We start from the raw sequence: 18,032 nt of genomic DNA, 5'->3' as shown, positions 1-18,032 counted from the left end.
AGCTGGATCATATGGTAGTTCTATTTTTAACTTTTTGAGGAACCTCCGTACTGTTTTCCACAGTGGCTGCACCAATTTATATTCCCACCAGCAGTGTATGAGGGTTCCCTTTTCTTCACAGCCTTTGCAACACTTGTTATTTTTTGTCTTTTTACTAATAGCCATTCTGACAGGCATGAAGTCATATTTCATTGTGGTTTTGATTTGCACTTCCCAAATAATTACTGATGTTGAACATCTTCTCATGTGCCCATTGGCCATCTGTTTATCTTCTTTGAAAAAATGTCTATTCCAATCGTCTGCCCACTTTTTAATTGAGTTGTTTGTTTTTGTTGTTGAGTTGTATGGATTCTTTATATATTTTGGATATTAATCTCTTATCAGATATATAATTTGGAAATATCTTTTCCCAATTGGGAAATTGTCTTTTTGTTTTGTTAATGATTTCCTTTGCTGTGCAGAAGCTTTTTAGTTTGATATAGTCATATATGTTTATTTTTTGTTTTGTTTCCCTTGTCTGAGGAGAAATATTCAAAAAGACTATTTGTTGGCACATAGCTTTTCATAGTATTCTCTTATAACCCTTTCTATTTCTGTGGTTTCTGGTTGTAATTTCCCCTCTTTAGTTTCTGATTTTGTTTATTTGGGCCTTCTCTCTCTCCTTTTGTTTTTGGTGAGTCTGGCTAAAAGTTTGTCAATGCTGTTTATCTTTTTAAGGAAGCATTTCTTAGTTTCATTGATCTTTTCTATTGTCTTTTTAGTCTCCATCTCATTTATTTCTGCTCTGATTTTTATTTCCTTCCTTCCGCTGACTTTGGGCTTCTTTGGTTTATTTTATAATTCCTTTAGGTGTAATGCTAGATTGTTTGAGATTTTTCTTCTGTACTTGAGGTAGGCCTGTATTGCTGTAAACTTCCTGTTAATACTGTTTTTGCTGTATCTCATAGATTTTGGTATGTCATATTTTCATTTTCATTTGTCTCCAGGTGTTTTTTGATTTCTCCTTTGATTTCTTTGTTAAGTAGCATTTTGTTTGGTCTCAACATATTTGTGGCTTTTCCAGTTTTCTTGTTGTAGTTAATTTCTAGTTTTATACTATTATGGCCAGAAATGATGTTTAATATTATTTCAGTGTTCTGAAATTTATTGATACTTGTTTTGTGGCCTAATATGTGATCTTTCCTGGAGAATGTTCCATGTGCATTTGAAAAGAATGTGTATTCTGCAGTTTTTGGGTGAAATGTTCTACATATATCTATTAAGTCCATCTGGTCTAAAAGTCATCATTTAAGGCCAATGTTTCCTTATTGATCTGCTCTTTGGATGATCTATCCATTGATGTAAGAGGAGTGTTAATGTCCCCTACTGTTATTATGTAACTATTTCTCCTTTTATCTCTGTTAATAATTGCTTTATATATTCAGGTGATCCTATGTCTGTTCAGAGATATTTACAATTGTTATATCCTCTTGTATTGTTCCCTTTATCATTATGTGGTGACCCTCTTTGTCTTTTGTTTCAAATTTTGTTTTAAGATCTATTTTGTTTGATATTAATATTGATACCCCAGCTTTCTTTTCATTGTTGTATGCATGGAATATCTTTTTCCATCCCTTCACCTTTAGTCAGTGAGTATCTTTAGATCTGAAGGATATCTCTTGTATGCAGCATATATATGGGTCTTGTTTTTTTTATCCATTCAGTCACTCTTTGTCTTTTGATTGGACCATTTAGTCCTTTTACATTTAAAGTAATTATTAATAGGTGTGTACTTATTGCTGCATTGTTGCATTTTTTTCTGAATTTATTTTTAGTTCTTCTCTTTTCCCTTCTTCTTCTCTTGCTCTCTTTCCTTGTGGTTTGATGACTTTCTTTAGTGTTATATTTGGCTTGCTTTTCCTTTAATTGTTTGTGTATTTATTATAGATTATTGGTTTGTGATTACCATGAGGTTCATATATAATAACCTATATTGAGAGCGATATATATTAGGTTGAGGGTCTCTTAAATTTGATGTCTTACTAAAAGCCTTACACTTTTACTGTCACCCCCATGTTTTATGTTTTTGACTTATTTCACCTCTTTTGATTTTGTGTATCCTTTACTTTCTTATCATAGATAGAGCCGATGTTAGTACTTTTGTCTTTTGACCTTCATACTCACTTCATAGGTGATTGGTCTACCTTTATTATATATTTGTTTTACCAGTGATATTTTTTCTTTGATAACTTTCTTATTCCTATTTGTGGCCTTTTTTTTTCCATTTAAGTAAGTCTTTTTAACATTTCTTGTAAGGCTAATTTAGTGGTGATTAACTCCTTTAGTTTTTCCTTGTCTGAATAACTCTTATTTCTCCTTCCATTCTGAATGTTAAACTCCTGTAGATTTTGTCTGGAAAACCCTTTGTCTCTCCTTCCATTCTGAACGATAGCCTTGCCAGGCAGAAAATTCTTGGCTGTAGGTTTTTTCCTTTCAGCACTTTGAATATATCATGCCACTCCCTTATAGCCTGTAATGTTTCTGCTGAGAAATCAGCTGATACTCTTATGGGGTTTCCTTTGTATGAAACTTGTTGCCTTTCTCTTGTAGCTTTTAGGATTCTCTCTTTGTTTTTAATTCTTGACATTTTAATTATAATGTATCTTGGTGTGAGCCTCTTTTAATTCATCTTGTTTGGTGCTCTCTGTGCTTCCTGTACCTGGATGTCTATTTTCTTCCCCAGGTTAGGGAATTTTTCAGCTATTATTTCTTCAAATAAGATCTCTGACCCTTTTCCTTTCTTTCCTCCTTCTTGAACACCTATAATGCAGATGTTATTTGTTTGATGATGTCCCAGAGGTCCCTTAGACAGTCCTTGTGCTTTGAAATTCATTTTTTGTTCAGCTTGGGTGATTTCCTCTACTCTTTCGTCTAGCTCATTGATCCATTCTTCTGGGGCATCTACTCTGCAGTTGATTCCCTCTAGTGAAATTTTCATTTCCATTATTGTATTCTTCAGCTTTCATTGATTCTTTTTTGTATTTTCTAATTCTTTATTGAAGTTCTCACTCTTTTCATCTATTCTTCTCCCAAGTCCTGTGAGTATCCTTAAGATTATTAGTTTGGGGACCAGTGGTATACTAGCTAAGTTCACATGCTCAACTTCAGCAACCCAGAATTCACAAGTTCACATCCTGGGTGCAGACCTACACACCCCTCCTCAAGTCATGATGTGGAGGCATCCTGCATACCAATGGAGGAAGATTGGCACAGATGTTAGCTCAGGGCCAATCTTCCTCACCAAAAATAAATTTAAAAAAAAGATTATTAGTTTGCACTCTTATTGGTTAGATTGTTTATCTGTCTCATTTAGTTTGTTTTTTCTTGAGGAAAATTAGCCCTGAGCTAACATCTCCTGCCAATCCTCCTCTTTTTACTGAGAAAGACTGGCCCTGAGCTAATATCTGTGCCCATCTTCCTCTGCTTTATATATGGACCTGCCACAGCATGGCTTGCCAAGTGGTGCCATGTCCACACCCAGGATCTGAACCGGCGAACCCCAGGCTGCCAAAGGGAAACAGGTTAACTTAACCACTGCGTCACCGGGCCAATGCCTCATTTAGTTATTTTTTGAACATTTGTGCTATTCTTTTATTTCGAACGTAGTCCTTTGTCTCCTCTTGCCTAGTTCTCTGTGCTTATTTCTATGTATTAGGTAGATCAGCTATGTCTCCCAATGTTGGAAATGTGGCCTTATGTAGGAGATGTCTTATGGGGCCCAGCAGCATGCTCCCCTGTCATCACTCATGCTAAATGATCCAAGGGTGTCCCCTGTGTAGACTGCATGTGCCTTTCTGTTGTGGTGGGTTTGCTATTGCTGTGAGAACATGTGGAAGCTTGGCTGTCCCCTGGGCCAGCTTATTGTGAGGTCCAGCCACGTGTGGCTGCTTTGGGCACATTATTGGGCAAGGCAGAACCCCAGCATGACAGGCTGCAAGGTCTGGTAGTGCACAACTACTGCTGTTTTTCTGGGATGTAAGTCAGGCTCCCATTGTGGCTAGGCCCTAAGCCAGGGGGTGCACAACTGCTGCAGGCCCCTGGTGTAGCTGGCTTCATGATCCTGCAGTGCTTGCTTACCTCGGATATGTTGGTGGTTGTGGCAGGCTCCTGGTAAGACAGGTGCATGGCACATGGCCGTTGCCAGCTCATTTTTGGGTGGGGCAGATCTCTGGTATGAACTGGCTGTGTGGTCTCTGGCCCACAGCTGCCTCAGCACTGCTGATGGGCTGGGCAGTCCCCAGGCGCAGCAGTGTGCTTCCATTCCAGGCATTAGTAAGTGGGGCAGATCCAGTGTATAGCTGCTTGTGAGTCTCAGTTGCACAAGTCAGTTGCAGGCTTGCTGGTGGGTTGGGCCAGTCCCTGGGGTGGGCTGCTTGTTGCCTGGCTGCACTCAATTGCCTTAGGTACTTTAGTGGGCCAGGCAGACCCCTGGGCTAACAGGCTAAAGGAAAGATTCCAATGGTGCTTGCCAGCATCTGTGTCAGCACGACCAAACTAGGTCACAATAATGGCTACCACCATTTCAATCCTGTGGGGTGGATGCAGTCACCTCCTGCCTTTCCAGGATGTGCTACAAGCTTAGTAAGTGAGTCTCTTTTACCAATAGACTATGTACTTTTCTATCTGGTGTTCTTGTATTGTTTACCAGGTTGAGTGAATCTGAGGGTGGGTCCTTTAAGAGCAAGTTTTCCATTCCCTGAAGTTCCACAGTTTTCCTGGGCGTATTCCTCATTGGCTTTCAAAGCCAGATATTTTTGTATTTTGTCTCTCGTGCTGGATCTAAGGGCTGGGGTGCCTAATGTAGAGCTCAGCTTCCCCACTCCTCCAGGAGACACTCTGTACCATTGAGATCACTCCTGACTGTGAAGTGCTGCTGCTAGGGTGTGTTTTTTTCTTTTTGAGGAAGATTAGCCTTGAACTAACATTCGCCACCAGTCCTCCTCTTTTTGCTGAGGAAGATTGACCTTGAGCTAACATCTGTGCCCATCTTCCTCTACTTCATATGTGGGATGCCTTCCACAGCGTGGCTTGATAAGTGGTGTGTAGGCTCCCAGGATCCTAACCAGTGAACCGCAGGCCACCAAAGTGGATGGCGCGAACCTAACTGCCATGCTACCAGCTGGTCCCTAGGGCATATTTTTTTCCCTCAGCAGGATGTATCTCTGCCTCTTCCACCCCTCTCTGTGTTGTCCCTTGTGGACACTCTGTTTATCCAGTTTGCAGATCTCTCTCAGAAGAAATTGTTCCACAGGTAGTTGTAGGTTATTTGTGTTCGTGGGAGGAGGTAAGTTCAGGATCCTCCTATGCTTCCAATCTTCCAAACTCTGAAAATTTTAAAATAGAAAATCCAGCACATGTATAGACTTATCTTTATCACAGAAAGATTTTTTAAATCAAGTAATTGGTTTTTGTGTATATTCCCGGTGTGACTATATAAAAATAATTAGACTAAATTGTCTTAAACATGATACCTTGTCGTTAAGAATTTCATAGTCTATCAGAAATATTTCAGCAGAGTCATATGTAGAGTCTGAATTGTATAAAAAGAAGTAAAACAAAAATTCCTTAGATCTTCCATAAAAGTAACTATATACCTACCTTTCTGTGTGTCACCATTTACCATAATGTATACATATGATATATAATTAATATTCTGATTATGATATCTATTTTAAGTATGATTTTTCATGAGAAAGATAAATGTGTTATAGATGGATTCATAAACTTTAAATATGCATATGATATGACTCCAGTTTGCATCCAACTAAGTGTGCTACCTCCTTCAGTGTATCCGCTCTTAGCCAAGAGAAGCAGATTTCCACTGTTAGGCATTTCCTTGTATTCACATTCAAAGCTTTGACTCTCTAACTCTCCATTACTTTGAGCAGGCCAGCCATTTGGTGAGGCAGTTTTATGATTGCCATAAAAAGACTATCCAGCAATCTCCAGACTGTCTCTGTCTAGTTCTCTTCTATCTCATGCATAAGATCTTTCTTTAGGAATATGTTTTATATTTCTATTCTCAATTCCCACCTCCCATGACCTAGTTCCAAGCCTGGATTATCTCTTGTCTAAACTGTTACAAAAGTTTCCATATTTTTTCAATTCTCTATTAAGGTTTAGTCTAATTAATCATCTTAATGTACAAAAAATAAACTTCTGACCATACAACTCATCTGCTTTAAAACCTTCAGTGGCTCCTCATTTTCCACAGAATTAGATATAAATATACTTTGGCATTCATGGCCTCCACAAAGTGACCCCAACTCCTTTTCTAGTTCTAGTGCAACTGACCTATGCCAAACACCCCTCTCCTTTTATTCCATTGCATTCATACCATTCCTTTTCCCTGAAATGCTCACTTTTTTATTTGTCTATCAAAATTCTGCTCATAGTTTAAGGTTCAGCTGAGATATAAATCCTGAAGTTGATGTAATTTTGCCGTATCTTGAACTCTTATTTCACATCATTTATTGTACCTCCCTTATGACACTTATCGTAGTTTTCTTTGTATTAAAGTCATTCATGTACCTGTCTTATCACTCCCTCTCAGATCATAGTTCTTGCCCTCCAGGAAATTATGTTTTACCCATCTTTTTATTTCCTGTAGCACCTAAAACAGTTCCTAGTACAGAAAAGATGCCTGATAAATATTTGATCAGAATTCAAATTAGTTACCTTGGAAAGTTACCTATACTTATTTCAATAATGTTCAATTTGTCAAAAAGTTTTTGAAGTTTTCTTAAAATTGCTTTAAGGGCCTGTGGGGTTATTTTAAATGCTTTCAGTGGTGACAAATCTTCATCATTTGAGGGAAAGTTTGACTGTGGAAAATAGTCAGAATTTATTCTGAGTCACATTTAGTGAATAATATGGATGTTCAATCTGAGCTGTTATCTTTTCACTTAAACCAAAGACAATATGAAGTAATGTGACAGAATCTGAGTGAGTCATGAACTGACAACTTCAAAAAAATTCCCAAAGTGCTTTCAACAATGATGACATCATTGTAATGACTTCCTAAGCTTTCTAGTTTGAAACATACAATACTCATGTGGATGTGTAAGTTATAATATATTTGTTAAATCAGTCTTGTCTCCTTGTGGATTCATTTTTCAATATTCCAAACCAGGGTGTTAAAGAATGTGTTTGGAATTTAAATATCATTTAAACAAGAAGTAGATTACTCTGCTCATTTGAAATCCTGTATTTTATAGTTTCTGGTGAGAGAGAAACCTTGTCATCACTATTGGACCTAACAAAACTTCCCAAATTTGAGGGAAACGTATTTATACAGTACTATCATTCAAAAAAACCTAGAAATTTAGCTACTATGCCTGCTTCTGAGTTTTACCAGAAACATAACCAACTGAAAAATAGATATGAAGTAAACAGTAGAGGGTAGTTGAATATAGCATTTGAATATCATCTCACTGGTGCCACAGAATTATCAAACAAAAAAGTGAAACAAACTCTTCCCAAATTGCATGGAATTTGTAATATTTATATATTAATGTGCTTATAGGACTTTTCCATTTTCTTGCTTACATACAATTGACTTAAGCAGAGACTGCATTCTATATTCTCAAAATGTGTAATGTCCATGTTTAAAGAAATTCAATTACCATATTTATTATATGTATCATTTTATTATTTCATATGGAACTTTTCAGTAGTCACTGGTTTATGGATTTTTTGAAATTCATTTCGTTTAACATATTTTCTCTAGCAACTTATATAGCCAATTTTAAATTATCCTCACTAATAGATGGGAATATGTGCATAGATAATCCAAAATAGTTGGATATCTCTATTTTTTCAAGAATATATTATGTGATTATTTTAGCAGATTTATCTCCTTCATTGAGGCCGGCAATCAATTTACCCTGCAAACATTATATCATACACAAAGTATTGGTGGAAGAATAAGAAAGTATACATTTTGAAGAATTTTTCCATAGAAATTTTATCATTCTCACTTCACCATTTAAATAAATCAAACATTCAAACCTTCTCATTACCCTCAAGCATTCTAGTTATTTTCCATTTTACTGTAATTGAGATTTTAGCTTGAGTGAAAATATTTTTAAATTTTTTCCTTAAATCTATTATTTGGAGTTTATATCATTTTGGGCCTATCCCTAGCATATTGGTATAGTTTAAACTCAAAGTAAAAAGGCAGATCTAATGGTCAGGGACAGTAATAACTTATCTGAATTTGAATAATTGAGGGTAATACCTTGCTGCTTACCTTGACTGTTTGATCATCACTCCTTATCAGTAGGCATAATGCTAATTCATAGGCCATCACTGTATATGATTTATCAAAAACAATAAATGTTTGATTGAATACCACATTCCCACCACCACCACTTAACAAGACTAATTTGAATTGTTAGTCTCTCAGGAGATATGTGTTTGGGAAGAAGGAAAGTGGAGAGCTTGGAGTACTCCCCAATCCTTGTGTGTCTCAGGAAAAAGTATGACTAAGTCAAGGCTAACCTGAGCCAGAGTTCACAGGACAACCTTGGTCTCTGTAAACACTCCTCAGAATATGACTGGAGTAGCACCTATCTCCTTGAGTGGCAATGTTGATGTAATAAGGTGTTGCTGGCTTTTAACCTTAGGAGTTTCTACTTAAAAAGGGACTTGCAGTTATGTAAGATGAATAAATCTAGAGAATTAATATACAGCGTGATGACTATAGTTAATAATTAAATTATTGTAACTCACTTATTCCACAGAGTACTGCATTTTTATTATGATAATTTTATTGTCCGTAGATTTCCAAACCATACTTCCAGGCTCTAACAATATCTTAGAAATTTTCTTGAATATCCAGGAGAACTTTCACCACTTCTAAAATTTCTCCACAAAGGAAGGCTTTTAAAATCTGTTGTGTTCAGTAAGGAAACAGCATTATTTATATGGGGGATACGCTCTGAATGCAGACCTATCTTGACCTCTTGTGTGAATTCTTTGGTGTTGATCAGCATTCCAAGTAGTGTCAATGCATACCTTACTGAGATTCCATTTTTTGTTTCCACAGATTTCAGGAAACCTTACTGTGCCTTGGATTACAGGGTGTTCTAGAAAAAGAGCAGTAAGTAATCTTTCATTTAAAGAAGCAAATGGGTTTTCCCCTGTGTTGTTAGTAGAAATGCCATTGAGAAAATTGTCACGATATTTGTAAAATTGGCAAAACTGAACTTCAATAAGACTGCATTATCTCAAAAGACATATTTTGAAATCATATTTATATATACTACATATGTAACCTTGAATAAAATGCAGTGATCAGCATGCTGTATAATCTTTGAACAGGTTTTTGAAGTTTTAAAAAGCATTCTAAGGTAGTTAATAAAATATCCTAATTTTTCTATTTTTAATTAGCCCATTTAATTTGATCATATAATTGAATCATGATTGATATAAACATCTCAATCAACATTAAATAATTTACATTACCATTATTATTACTGCATTTCAGTACTTAGAAGTGATGAGTAACTAATGGTTTAACAATCATGTTTTTTTTCTGGATTTCTGCTACAACTGTTAAGAAACTCACTTCAAATTCAGTAGCATAGGTAGATTAAAGTTAAAAGATAGGAAAAAACATACCATGAAAACTAATCATAAAAACCAGGAGTGACTGACTATGTTAATATCAGATAAAATAAACTTTAGAAAAAATAAAATTACTATAGACAAAGAAAGTAATCCACCAGGAAGTCATAATAATACTAAAAGTGCATACACTAAGCAGCAGAGCTTCAAAATACCTGAAGCAAAATCTTATAGAACAGAAAGGAGAAATAGACAAATCTACAAATAAGATGAGGACTTCAACACCCTTTTCTCAGAAACTGAGAAAAACTACTAGACAGAAAATAAATAAAGACAAAGAAGATTTGAATAACACAGTCAACCAACAAGATCTAATCAAAACAGCATCATGGTGAGTGAGTTGTTCCTTTTGTCTCTCCCCTCTAAGTTACAATCAATTGGACATCCATTGATCAACAAAGGACTCCCTACACAACACGACAGAATGCCTAACAGATCCATGCATCTACACATCTGAATTAGGGTGGAATAGACATCTGGGAGGCAGTGGAGCTAGAGGAAAAGCCCCCTCCCCATCTTTGGCAGTGGTGATACAAAATGCAGATTCTCTCACTGGTGCAGGCACCTGCAAATAGAGGCTTCAGGGCAGACTTGGCACTTGCAGCTTAGCCCCTGCTCCCCTTCCCAGCAATAGCAAGTGACAGACATGTCCTGAGGATTCAGGACACAGAGTGGAGCCAGTGACCCAGCTCCTTCCCCCTCCCCTGGCAGTGACCAGGACTTTCCAAGAGTGAGGACAGTGTTCAAAATGCATATTTAATTTTTCAAAATACACTGGCTAGTGCCAGTGACCAGAGGCTGCATGAGCGAGCAGCAACAACACACCCAGCTTAGCCCCTGCCAAGTCCTGGCAGGTGGAACCTGTGACCTAAAGCTTTGGGAACTATAGCAAAACACATGATCCAGTCCCCAGTGGTGGCAGCTCCAACACTGGATCTACCAGCAGCAGGGTCTGCATACAATTTCCTGGATCCCGAGGCCCCCAGCAGTGACAGCAGCACTCATGAACCCAGCACCCCTGGCAGGAGTGTTGCCAGCACCCCTGGCAGGATTGTTGCCAGCACCTCCAGACAACCCAGGAGCAGCAGCGCATGTGGTGCATGAAACAACAGCATCTGAGCCCATGGAGAGCCTGCAGAGAGCCACTGAGGAACACAAGACTCTGTGACTTCTGGAATCAGCAGAAGTCCTCACAGCCTGGTGACTCCAGTGTTGACACCTGCGACTGCAGTGACATTGTAAGCAGAAAGGCACCAGCAACCTCAGAGGCACAAGCAGCACAAGGAGGGCACAGGTGACACCTCTAACAGAGGCAGTGGAGGGTGGAAAGGTCAGACTCTCAAATACAATCAGAAGCAGAAAAAAACTAACAAAAGTCTTACCTAAATAAGAAAGGTGCTTAATACTGCAGTGTGCCAGCAATGGATCAACTCATCAAGTACCGTGAAGAACTACAATAACATGACAGAACAGAAGGAAAATGACAACTCTTCAGAAAGCAAATCTGAATTCACAGAAGATTACAATCTAACTGACAGAGAATTCAAAATAGCTGGCATAAAGAAACTCAGTGAGTTACAAGACAACTCAGATGATAGACAGTTGAATGAACTCAGAAATAAAATTAATGAAAAGAAGGAATACTTCACCAAAGAGATTGAAGCTCTATAAAAGCACCAAACAGAAACTCTGGAGATGAAGAACACAATTAATGAGATAAAAAATAATGTAAACAACACAAAACATAGAGCAGACCTTATGGAAGAGAGAATCAGTGAGCTCAAAGACAGAAACCTAGAGATGCTTCAGGTGGAAGAGGAGAGAAAGCTAAGATTTTTTAAAAAATGAAGAACTTCTTCGATAAATATCTGACTCAAGAAAAGTAACATAAGGATTATAGATATCTCAGAGGGAGAATGGAGCAGAGAGCTTATTCAAAGAAATAATAGCCAAGAACTTCCTAAACCTGAGGAAAGAACTGGACATGCAAGTGCATGAAGCCAACAGAACTCCTAATTACCTCAATGCAAAAAATCCTTCTCCAAGGCGTATATTAAAACTATCAAAAGTCAGTGACAAAGAAAAAACATTAAGGGAAGCCAGAGAGAAGAAGAAAACCTACAAAGAAACCCTCATCAGGCTTTCAGCAGATTTCTCAGAAGGAACTCTACAGGCTAGGAGAGAGTGGGATGATACACTCAAAATACTGAAATACAAAAGCTGTCAGCCAAGAATACTCTATCCAGCAATTATCCTTCAGATATGACAGAGAAATAAAAGTTTTCCCAGACCAACAAAAGCTGAGGGAGTTCATCACCACTAGACCTGCCTTACAAGAAATGATGAAGGGAGCCCTCCTACCTGAAACAAAAAGGCAAAGGTTAACAAAGCTTTGAGCAAGGTGATAAATAGACAGAATCAGAAAACTTCAACTTTATGTCAGAATAGATTATTAAACAATTATAACATAAAGGCTAAAGGGAAAAAAAGCATCGAAAATAAGTATAACCACTTCAATTTGGTCATAAACTCACAACACAAAAAAGAATAATTTGTGACAACAAAAGCATAGAAGGGAAAGAGTAATGGGATGAAACTGGCATAGGCTAATGGAGATAAGATGTTATCAGCAGAAAAAGGACTATCATCTATAAGATCTTTTATACAAATCTCAAAGTAACCACAAAACAAAAACTCAGAGAAGAATCACAAATCATAAATAAGGAGAAAACCATCACAGAAAACCACCAAACTGAAATTGTAGGCAGAAATACAAGGTAAAGGAAACAATGGAAATACAGAACAACCAGAAAACAAAAGATGAAATGGCAGTGTTAGGCTGTCATATAGCAATATTCACTCTAAATGTAAATGGATTGAATTCACCAATGAAAAGACACAGAATGGTACAATGGATTAAGAAAAAGACCTAACAACGTGCTGCCAGGAGACACATCTCAGTTCTAAAGACAAGCGTAGGCTCAGAGTGAAGGGATGATGGAAGATGATACTCCAAGTAAATGCCAACCAAAAGAAAGTGAGCGTAGTCATACTTAGACAAAACAGACTTCAAGACAAAAAAATATAACAAGAAACAAAGATCAACATTGTGTAATGATAAAGGGGACATTCCTCCAGGGGCTGGCCCCATGCCTGAGAGGTTAAAAGGTCAGCATGCTCTGCTTCGGTGGCCTGGATCTTCGTGGGTTTGGATCCCAGGCATGGACCTGCTCCACTCATCAGCCATGCTGTGGAGACATCCTGCATCATGCTCAACAGAGAGAAGCTGAAAGCTATTCCTCTGAGAACAGGAACAAGACAAGGATGCCCACTCTCACCACTCTTATTCAACATGGTAGTGGAAGTTTTAGCCAGAGCAATTAGGCAAGAAAGAGAAATAAGTGATCCACATGGGAAAGGAAGAAGTGAAACTCTCACTATTTGTGGATGACATGATTCTATATATAGAAGACCCTACAGAATCCACCAAAAAACTACTAGAAATAATCAACAAATACTGTAAAGTTGCAGTGTACAAAATAGAATACAAAAATCAGTTGCATTTCTATACAGTGATATCGAACTAGCAGAAAGTGAAATCAAGAGTACAATCCTATTTACAACTGCAACAAAAAGAATAAAATATCTCAGAATATATTTAACCAAGGAGGTGAAAGACCTGTCCACTGAAAACTATAAGACGTTATTGAAACAAATCAAAGAAGACATAAAGAAGTGGAAAGACATTCTCTACTCATGGATTGGAAGAATAAACATAGTTAACATGTCCATATTACCTAAAACAATCTACAGATTCAATGCAATCCCAATCGGAATCCCAATGACATTCTTCACAGAAACAGAACAAAGAATCCTATAATTTACAGGGAACAACAGAAGGCCCCAAATAACCAAAAGAATCCTTAGAAAAATGAACAAAGTTGGAGGTATCACGCTCCCTGAATTCAAATTATACTACAAAGCTATAGTAATCAAAACAGCATGGTACTGGCACAAAAACGGACACGAGATCAGTGGAAGAGAGTTGAGAGCCTAGAAATAAAACCACACATCTATGGACAGCTAATCTTTGGGAAAGGAGCCAAGAACATTCACTGGAGAAAGGAAAGTCTTCAATAAGTGGTGCTGGGAAAACTGGACAGCCACATGCAAAATAATGAAAGTAGACCATTATCTCACACCATACACAAAAATTAATTCAAAATGGCTTAAAGACTTGAATGTAAGACCTGAAACCATAAAACTCTTAGAAGAAAATATAAGCAGTACACTCTTTGACACCAGTTTTAGCAGCATCTTTTCAAATACCATATCTACTCAGGCAAGGGAAACAAAATAAAATGTAACCACATGGGACTACATCAGATTAAAAAGCTTCTGCAAAGCAAAGTAAACCATCAACAAAACCAAAAGACAACACACCAACTGGGAGAAAATGTTTGCAAATCACATACCCAACAAGGGGTTAATTTCCAAGATATATAAAGAACTCATACAACTCAACAGAAAAATGAACTACCCGACCAAAAAATGAGCAGAGGATACAAACAGAAATATTTCCAAAGAAGATACACGGATAGCCAATAGGCACGTGAAATGATGTTCAGCATCACCAATTATTAGGGAAATGCAAATCAAAACTACAATGAGATATCACCTCACACCTGTCAGAATGGCTATAATTAACAAGACAAGAATTAACAAGTGATAGAGAGGATGCGGAGAAAAGGGAACCCTCATACGCTCCTAGTGGGAATGCAAACTGGTGCAGCCACTATGGAAAACAGTATGGAGATTCCTCAAAAAATTAAAAATAAGAATACCACATGACCCAGCTATCCCACTACTGGGTACTCATACAGAGAACATGAAAAGAGATTTATGCATCTCTATGTTCATTGCAGCATTATTCACAATAGCCAAGACATGGAAGCATCCCAAGTGCCCATAAATAGATGAATGGATAAAGAAGATGTGGTATACACACACACACACACACACACACTGGAATACTGCTTAGCCCTAAAGAAAGACAAAATCATGCCATTTGTGACAACATGTATGGACCTTGAGGTATTATGCTAAGTGAACCAAGTCAGACAGAGAAAGACAAATATCCTATGATTTCACTCATATTTGGAAGATAAACACATAGATAAAGAGAACAGATTAATTGTTACCAGAGGAGGAGGAGTTGGGAGAGGGTGAAAGGGACAAAGGGGCACACAAATAAGGTGATGGATTAAAAAACAGACTGTTGGTGGTGAGCATGATGCAGTCTTTACAGAAAGTGAAATATAATAATATATACCTTAAATTTATGCAATGTTATATTCCAACATGTCCTCAATAAACCAATATCAGAAGTGAGAGAGGTGTCATCACTATAGTTTCTACAGATTTTAAAAAGATATTAGATACCATTATGAAAACTCTATTAGAATAAATTAAACATTTTAGACAAATTGAAAAAATTTTCAGAGACACGAAAACTAAAGAAACTCAGGGGCCGGCCCGGTGGCGCAGCGGTTAAGTTCGCACGTTCCGCTTCTCGGCGGCCCGGGGTTCGCTGGTTCGGATCCTGGGTGCGGACATGGCACTGCTTGGCAGCCATGCTGTGGTAGGCGTCCCACGTATAAACTAGAGGAAGATGGGCACGGATGTTAGCTCAGAGCCAGGCTTCCTCAGCAAAAAGAGGAGGACTGGCAGTAGTTAGCTGAGGGCTAATCTTCCTCCAAAAAAAAACAAAAAACAAAAAGAAACTCATAAGACGAGAAATGGATAACCACAATAACTCCTTATCCCTGGGAGAAATGTGACAAGACGCCCAGTGGCTTCCTTAAACTGTACATAAACTCTGTAGTCTCAGGTCTCCAAATATTGTAACACAGTTGAATTCATTAATCTGTTTGGTAAAGAAGAAAAAATTCCCATCTGATGTATTTCTGAGTTGGAATTCTGGTTCTGTCACGTACTGGCTTTGTGATCCTGGACAAGTTATTAACATAAGGATAAAATACCTATAGAGTAGTCCCTCCTTATCCGTGGGGGTTATGTTCCAAGACCCCCAGGGGATGCCTGAATCCATGGAAAGTACTGAACCCTATATATACTGTGTTTTTTCCTATAGTACATGTATACCTATGATAAGGTTTACTTTATAAATTAAGCACAGTAAGAGATTAACAAAAATAACGAATAATAAAATAGAACAATTATAACAATATACTGTAGAAAAAGTTACCATTGATCTTAGCAACCTCAGCATACAATTTATTTCTTTCCTTATTAAGTTGAGAACTTTTACCTTTTCACTTGAAGCACTTTACAGCTTCTTTTATCCGAATTGCCAGCATCACTACTCTTGTACTTTGTGGCCATTATTATTTTTATTATGTTATTATTATTTTATTTTTATTATTGTACACTGAAAATTACACAACTTGTATGAAAAATGAAAGACGTACTGGATGAGGATCCGTATCCTGGATCGCTGTCACCCAAGAGAAGTAAGGGGCCACTCCCCTAGTTCCGCTTCTTCCCAAGTGTCCAGTCCACCCATCTTCAGATGTATGGCTGCATGGATCTCTCAGGCATCCTGTTGTGCTGTGCAGGAAATCCTCTCTTGGTGAATGGATGTCCATTTGACTGTAACTTAGAGGCAGAGACAAAGAGAACAACTAACTCTGCCGGTATTCTGACATCACTCCCCTCAACTTTTTCTTTGAGTAGAGACATCTTTTTATTTTTATTTCTTTGGTGTCTTGACATGCCTGAGAACAGGGTTGGACTAAAAAGAAAGTGGAATGGTGAAAGTGGCTGTCTGTTTTAGTCAATTTTTAAAATATATGTAAATATAACTTTGTAAGCAAGTTATTGAAATGTTTACTAAAATGGCAACTCTATTCTCTTCAGGCCCTAGAATGCAGGGAAGCCTGGAAAAAGCAGTCAGTAACTTGAAGATCCCTCTACTCATTACCCTGTTTCCCAACCTTGCCTGATCATAAGAATCATTGGAGTGTGTGTTTTGGGCATGGGAGTGGCCTGTTAAAAATAAATGTCTGGCTCCTATCCAAGCTCTACTGAATCAGAATCTCTAGGAGAAGACCTGGAACTAGTATTCTTAACAAATGGCCAGGTGTTTTTTATGATGAGGCAAGGTTGTTAAACACTGTGCTGGTTCTACTGGTTGGAATATATTGATCAGAGTCCATTGTCTAGCAGTAATTGAGCCGTATTAGGAAAATTAATCTTTCCAAACTTTTTAAATGATTTTTTTTTCAAAAAGGACTATAGGTCTATGAAAACTACTTGATTTATTTACAGTTTCAATTAAATTCTCTGTTATTTTCTGTTACTTATATCCATACCCTGAGATTTTCTTAAGATATTTTCTCATCTTGTAGCTTTCAGGAGAAAGGACAAATTAAAAAATTCAAAGTGGTTCTTAGTGATCCACTCACTTGGATTATTTGCAATATATTTTCAGTTCTGCTAATAACAGATTTTCATAATTTCAGAATATCTAAGAAACCCAGTGAAACCCTAAGAGCACCACAATGTTTTAAATATGTAAAACAATTTAAAACCGCCAAAATACAATGTGTTCTCTTCAATAAAAAGAGCAATAAGATAGTCATATAAACTAATCATTAAACTAAACTTTTGAAAATCTAGTTTTAGTCTTGTTAAAAAATAATGGGAGTGATGTCAGCAAGATGGTGGAATAAGAAGCCCTGGACTCTCCTTCCACTCCTAGACACACCGATTCAACAGCAATACACAGATTAATTTCCTTTGTGAGAAATCAAGAAACAAGTTGAGAGGCTCCTGCACCCAGAACAAGTGTGAAACTAGCCACATTGAAACTGATAAGAAAACTGGGGACATCTGCTCATCATAATCCCCACCCCTGGCACAATACTGTATGATTTGGAGAATACTCCCAGTTTCCAGCTTCTCCCTGAGGAGGGAAGGAGATATATTAAACATCCAATATCTCAACTTTTCTAGGCACTGTTTCAGGAACTGGTTTCTATCTCACCTGTCTCATAGTGCTGATGGGACGCAGCATACACTAGACCTCTGGGAGCAGAAAACAAAAGCAAGAACACTCCTAAACTCAATTTTAGAGGCCAGAAATACCTTGATACCAAAAGCAAATAAAGACACTATAAGAAAAGAAAACCACAGGCCAATATCCTTGCTGAAAATAGAAGCAAAAATCCTCAAACAAATACTAGCAAACTGAATTCAACAGCGTATTAAGAGGCTCATGCGTCATGACCAAGTTAGATTTATCCCAGGTATGCAAGGATGTTTTAACATGTGAAAATCAATTA

General features: G+C 37.5%; 1 protein-coding gene across 3 annotated transcripts in view; it reads left to right on the top strand.

Annotated features, from left to right (window-relative positions):
• HDX (highly divergent homeobox) overlaps positions 1 to 18,032 on the top strand; it is a 194,756-nt gene that overhangs the window by 114,860 nt on the left and 61,864 nt on the right. For all 3 annotated transcript variants that reach the window (XM_023633281.2, XM_014729019.3, XM_070256730.1), the window contains one exon: positions 9,089 to 9,142. In XM_023633281.2, coding sequence (XP_023489049.1) covers positions 9,089 to 9,142 — 54 coding nt within the window. The remainder of the gene's footprint in view (positions 1 to 9,088; positions 9,143 to 18,032) is intronic.

This window comes from Equus caballus, chromosome X (assembly GCF_041296265.1).
Source record: "Equus caballus isolate H_3958 breed thoroughbred chromosome X, TB-T2T, whole genome shotgun sequence".
In the NCBI taxonomy this organism is placed as follows: domain Eukaryota; kingdom Metazoa; phylum Chordata; class Mammalia; order Perissodactyla; family Equidae; genus Equus; species Equus caballus.
The sequence above is the reverse complement of the archived record's forward strand: the minus strand, read 5'-3'. Positions and strand labels throughout refer to the sequence as shown.